The 5628-nt window shown below is 34.4% G+C and overlaps 1 protein-coding gene across 1 annotated transcript in view; it reads right to left on the reverse strand.

The window, feature by feature from the left end:
• Positions 1–2: 2 nt before the first annotated feature.
• Positions 3–5628, reverse strand: part of LOC106111511 (secretory carrier-associated membrane protein 1) — a gene marked incomplete at its 3' end in the record, with an annotated part of 6998 nt that continues 1372 nt past the window's right edge. The window contains exons 4-8 of the mRNA XM_013293628.1: positions 5543–5619; positions 2211–2415; positions 1190–1448; positions 597–714; positions 3–26 (exon numbers count right to left, since the gene is read on the reverse strand). Coding sequence (XP_013149082.1) covers positions 3–26; positions 597–714; positions 1190–1448; positions 2211–2415; positions 5543–5619 — 683 coding nt within the window. The remainder of the gene's footprint in view (positions 27–596; positions 715–1189; positions 1449–2210; positions 2416–5542; positions 5620–5628) is intronic.

Consider the following 5628-nt stretch of genomic DNA (forward strand, 5'->3'; position numbering starts at 1 on the left):
CCCGTCGACCGGTAGATGCGGTGCACCTGACACCACACAGTGTTTGTATAACTAGCTGTTCCCATCCGACTTCATATGCAGAAAATTTCGAAATATGCATATGACGCCAAATTGTACCTTTTTTTAAGTATACTTTATGACTATAAAAATATACCTGTAAAGAATTTTTTTTATATAATGTGGTTTAGTGGCGAAATTTAATCATTAGAAAGTGTTAAAATTGCTTCGAAAGTTCTAAAACACACACTATTGGTCGAAGCAAGTGGCTTATCTAATATGGCGTCGCTGTGTTGACCACACACAGTTCATTTACATTAGTTTGTATAGAAATACACTCTTGAAGTATTTTTACTGTAAACACGATATCAAAACCACCCAGCAATGAGAAGTGACATTTAATGTCAGGGTAATAGTGACATAGCTTGTCAGTTCACTTCGCGACATTAACTTTTAACTGGGCTTTTTATTAATACAAGAGTTATTCGAAAATATGCTGTGATTACTGACATCTTCGGCAACAAAGAAGTGTGTGTTTACGCTTTATTATATTTGTAAAGATTAGAATTCAACAAGATTTTTGTATGAAATAAAATTACCTTTGCTATAAGCATGACATCAGCAACCACCGAGGTGATGAAGCCGATGGTGACCAGCAGGGTGATGATGCCCACGCCCGCGTTCACCTCGAACGCAGATATACTGGTCATCAACCCACTGAAATATTAGAAAAGGAGAAATTTTTAACATTAATTCTTTACTTACAAATATTTTAGTCCCTTTTAATTTCCACTTTCCTTTCCTTTCCACACATTTTTTAAATTGTGTTTTTTGTGTAAAAAAAATATTTTGTTCATTCTTAAGAGGAAAAGACAGAAAGGAAAAGTGAATTTGACAGCGGAGGAGACGCACAGGAAGGGGGAAATATCTTATTTCTGTTAATTAAGGGTAGGCAATACATCTGCAATTGCGGATGTCTATGGGCAAATTCAGGTGGCCGCTTGCTCGTTTGCCACCTTATAATATAAAAAAATATCTATCTGTCAAAATCGCATTTTCAAGTAACACAAGTGATGCTAATTTCTTTTAAATAAACTCTCATAAAAGAATATATATATGCTCTTACATTCATCCATCCATTCATTCGTACATCTAAACTTTCGCATTTATAAATAGTATTAAAAAAACTTACCAAGATCCTCCACCGTTGATTCCAATCGCCTGCACCGTGGTTATAATAATTTGGAACAGGAATATAAAGAAGAAGACCATAAAGTTGAAGGAGGAGTCGCTTCTGAACGCCTTGTATATCGGCCGGTACCAGCAGATGAAGCTGAAGGGGGTCAGCAGGACGAAGTACAAAATGGACAGACCGAATATAGTGAAGTTTTTAGCGGCTATCATAAGGGACATCGCTCCGATTATGTTCATAGCTAGTACCAACGCGTGAACTGGAAATAAAGAAGAAATTGTTACACACTGAATGCATGATTCTAGATTCATCAATAAATAAAGAACATAATCGAAATTTATATCAATTATGCAACTGTAAGTGGTCTATACAACTGCATGTTTCAATTCTCTTTGAAATCTCTAAACATAAGTATAACACTGAAAACAAATCCGAGAAAAAGCAACAGCATATAGAAGCCAATTTTAAAAAATTAATAAATCCAACTACAGACGCTAAATTCTGGCAGTTTTAACCGAAGTAACTGTTTAGTTACATCTATGCGTGCGTAGTTTAAACTCTAACTGAAGAGTTCAACTGAAACACACAGCCACAAATACAGAATACATAGAAGTTATGAATATGTATTGCCACCAAGAAATATTAACAATAAAATATTACACAGATTAAGGACAAAATATAATATTGTGGCAAAAGGTGACCAGCTTGGCATATGCAGGAGGGACTAAGTCATTCCTAGACTGGTTTTTCGCTGGTTCCTTTGCATTCAAGTAACACATTAACTAGGTAGGGTAACTAAGTCACAGCGGCTACCAGCCTCGCGTCGTTCAAAAATAAACTTAAGTCCTAGCTAATCCAGAAAGCCCTCTAAATTGTCGAAGAATTTTTTCCATAAGTGCTTAATGTATACAATTTTTCGTTTTGGATATTTGAAAATTTTCAATATTATGACCTGTAAAATACTTTTACCAATAAAATATTTATATTTGCCTAATCTACATAAACAAAAATAGGTACTCACACATCCATAAATGGTACAAATGGCGGACAATCCTCTGGAACTCTAGTGGTATGTCAACATTGATGTCTTGATAGAAGCAAGGCTGGACGGGGCAGAAGGCAGGCAAGGGTGGCCAATTGTTCCTCCTACCGGCGGAACCAGCTCGGAGTTCCGCCTCTCGTCGTGCAAGTTCCTCCGCCTTCCGTTCTAATTCCTCCTGCCTCCGCTGCAATTCAAGTTCTCTTACACTCTCTTCGTACAAATTGACATGTTTTGGATGTTCATTGTTTGGATTAATATTTTTGGATATTTGATACTGTGTAGACATTGTTCTGTGTTTGAGACAGACTGGTATATTTGCTATTCATAGAACATTAGAGGTCAAAGAGGTTTTTTTTTTTTTTTTTTTTTTTTTATTTTTTTATGAAGTTTTATGATGAATGTATTACATATTATATGTGTGTTTAAACGCAATATTTCGGAGTAAATTTATTTTGATTTTATGTAATTTTAATTAGAATTATCAGTATATCAGAATATTTAAATTAGCATTAAAAATGTTATGGGTATTGAGTTTCAATGAAATCTTTTGCGTTAAAAATAAAACCAATAGCCGAACCAAACAATAAGTTTTAGAGTGTGCGCATTTGACTAAACTATCGCACAACTGTTTAGTCCTGTGATTCCTATGTACTATATGGAGGTGCGCACACTACTCGATTTTTAGTTGTACAACTAAACAGTTGAATTGGCTGCGAAACAATCGACAATCGCACAACAGTTGTGCGATAGTTTTATCAAAGGTGTGCACCTGCTCTAATGATAACTTTCTACAATTTAGTCACTATCAGGAAAACAAAGCGATCACTGTACAGCATTTGATTTATCAATAAACTGGATTGATAAGATACTTTCCAAGTAAACATGATTGTTTATAAAAGTATAGACTTTTTGATATCAAAATATTACACTATACACTCTGTAAGACCCTATATATAATTGGCTTGTTACATTTAAAATACAACCGTGTCTTCCTCATACGTTTTTGAATACATAAAATAATTGATAAGCACAGTAAAAATATAATCTGAAAAATAAATTTTATCAACATCCTGTTTGCATAATATTGGGACAAAAATTGTTATGTTAAGTACACTGAAGGAACATGTTCAACAAATAATATACCAACTTACTAATCTTACTAATATTGTGGATTATTACTAATAACGGGTGGATGGATGTTTGTTAGCGTTTGTAGCCTAAACGGCTGAACGGATCTCTATGAAATTTGGCACAGGTTTAAAGCATACTCTGGAAGAACACATAGGCTTTTTATTCCGGGAATAGTTACGGTTCCTGTGGGAAATTATTAATTAATTTTTTAAAGTTTACTCGATCATTCTGCAATGGTTCAACATATTTTATTGAAATTTGGCACAGATATAAAAGTCTGGAGTACACATGGGATAAGATTCATCCCCGAGAAATGTCCGGTTCCCGAGGGATACGTAGCTTTTTGTAATTTATATAGTTTGTATGTTTTCTTATACCACGCGGACGAAGTCGCGGGCAACAGCTCGTATATTATAAACATATAGACATTCTACATAATCTGTGAAGTGTACAAAATATAACGAAGTGTCATGGAAGAATTATGTAAGACTGATGATGGATTATGATAAAACCATCAAAAAATTGATAAATAAACAAAATTTAAGTGACATGTTTACCTTTAACTCCTTTTGTGCAGGTTGAAAAGCAAAAAGTGAATTAATTAACATGCATTAACAGTGGACTGCCACTAAGCCTGGCTTGTCTATTTTAATTACTAATATTACAAAGAGGAAATATTTGGATTATTTATATTTATTGAAATAACTCAAACACTACTGAGCCGATTTAAAAAATTCTGGCATTAAACAGCTATGTCATTGCTGAGTAATATAGGTGATTTTTTTTTAGATTCCATGCAGATAAAGCCGCGAGAAACAGCTAGTAGATACATGTTTCATAACAATTCCTTGGCTCAAAACAACTCATTAATTGCAGCTCTAAATTTAAATAAATGCTAGGAGTGCTAGACTAAAGAAATCTATGCTAGACTTACTACTAAATTTAGAAACGCCTGGTTTATATTTCACTAACACAACTGGACAGTTGCTGATCTGGCATGGACTGTATTCTCATTGGCATTATTTAATGATAGTGTCGGTGGTTCAGTTTAAGCACTTGATTTGTTATCTATGGGTCTACAGGTCCTGTGTTCAAATCCCACCATACCAATGTGATTTTCAATTTTTCGTATTTTGTATGTACATAATTTAAACAACGTTCTTACGATGAAGGAAAACATTGTGGTGCTTGCACATAACAGGGAAGAAATTCAAAGATATGTGTGAAGTCAACCTGCACTGGGCCAGCGTGGTTGACTATGGCCTACTGAATCTTTATTATGGTAAGCTCTGGTCAACCAACCCACAGTTTGCCAGCTAGGTTGACTATGGCCTAGACACCCCTAATTAGGGTAGGCACCGAGCCGCTCAGTGGGGATTTCTAGTGCGCTGGTAATGATGATTGTTTACATAATGCCAGTTGTATGACTGATGATTTTGAGCAGTACCACGCTTAAATCAGGTATTAATTGAAAAGTCAAGTCAGACTAGGTTAATGGCAGTATTATTAAATTATTGTTATATTTGACATCTATAAAGTGAAACATGCGGAATATTTACAGTGATTTTAATATCTTACTAATATTATAAATGCGAAAGTTTGGATGGATGGTTTGTTAGTTTGTAGCCTAAACTGCTGAATGGGTCTCGATGAAATTTGGCATTGATGTAGAAGATAGTCTGGAAGAACACATAGGCTATTTACTGTTGTTTTTTTATATTTCACGCGGACGAAATCGCGGGCGAAAGCTAGTCATACATAGTTTTAATATTTATGATAAAACAAAACTAAAGGTATTGCTAGAGTTTTTCAAACATATTCAATTATTATTAAATTTGTTGTTTTATATTGAAGCAAAGTCAGGAAGGAAAATGTGTAATTTTTATGGATTAGACTGAGATTATTATTATTATTTATCAAATTAATTAAAAAAATCTTATTATGTTTATTATGTTTGTTAGAGTTTGGAGCTTAAACTGCTACTTGGATCTCAATGAAATTTGGCATAGATGTAGTGGATAGTCTGGAAGAATACATAGGTAATATGTTTGTTTTTTTCTAATTTTGTATGGATGGAGTTATGGGTGTAAGCCAGTATAAAGTTGTAAGTACAAAATTGTGGATTATATTAGTTTATGTAGCAGCCCTGGATTTTGTAGTGCAAATATAAAGGTTCTCACTTGAAAGTCAGCAGTGGTAAAGTTCTGTGGAGGGGCTTGTGCCTGTTGTGGTTGTGCTGGTCGAGTATACTGGCCGGCTGGTGGTG

Source organism: Papilio polytes, unplaced genomic scaffold (assembly GCF_000836215.1).
Source record: "Papilio polytes unplaced genomic scaffold, Ppol_1.0 DF824158.1, whole genome shotgun sequence".
Lineage (NCBI taxonomy): Eukaryota > Metazoa > Arthropoda > Insecta > Lepidoptera > Papilionidae > Papilio > Papilio polytes.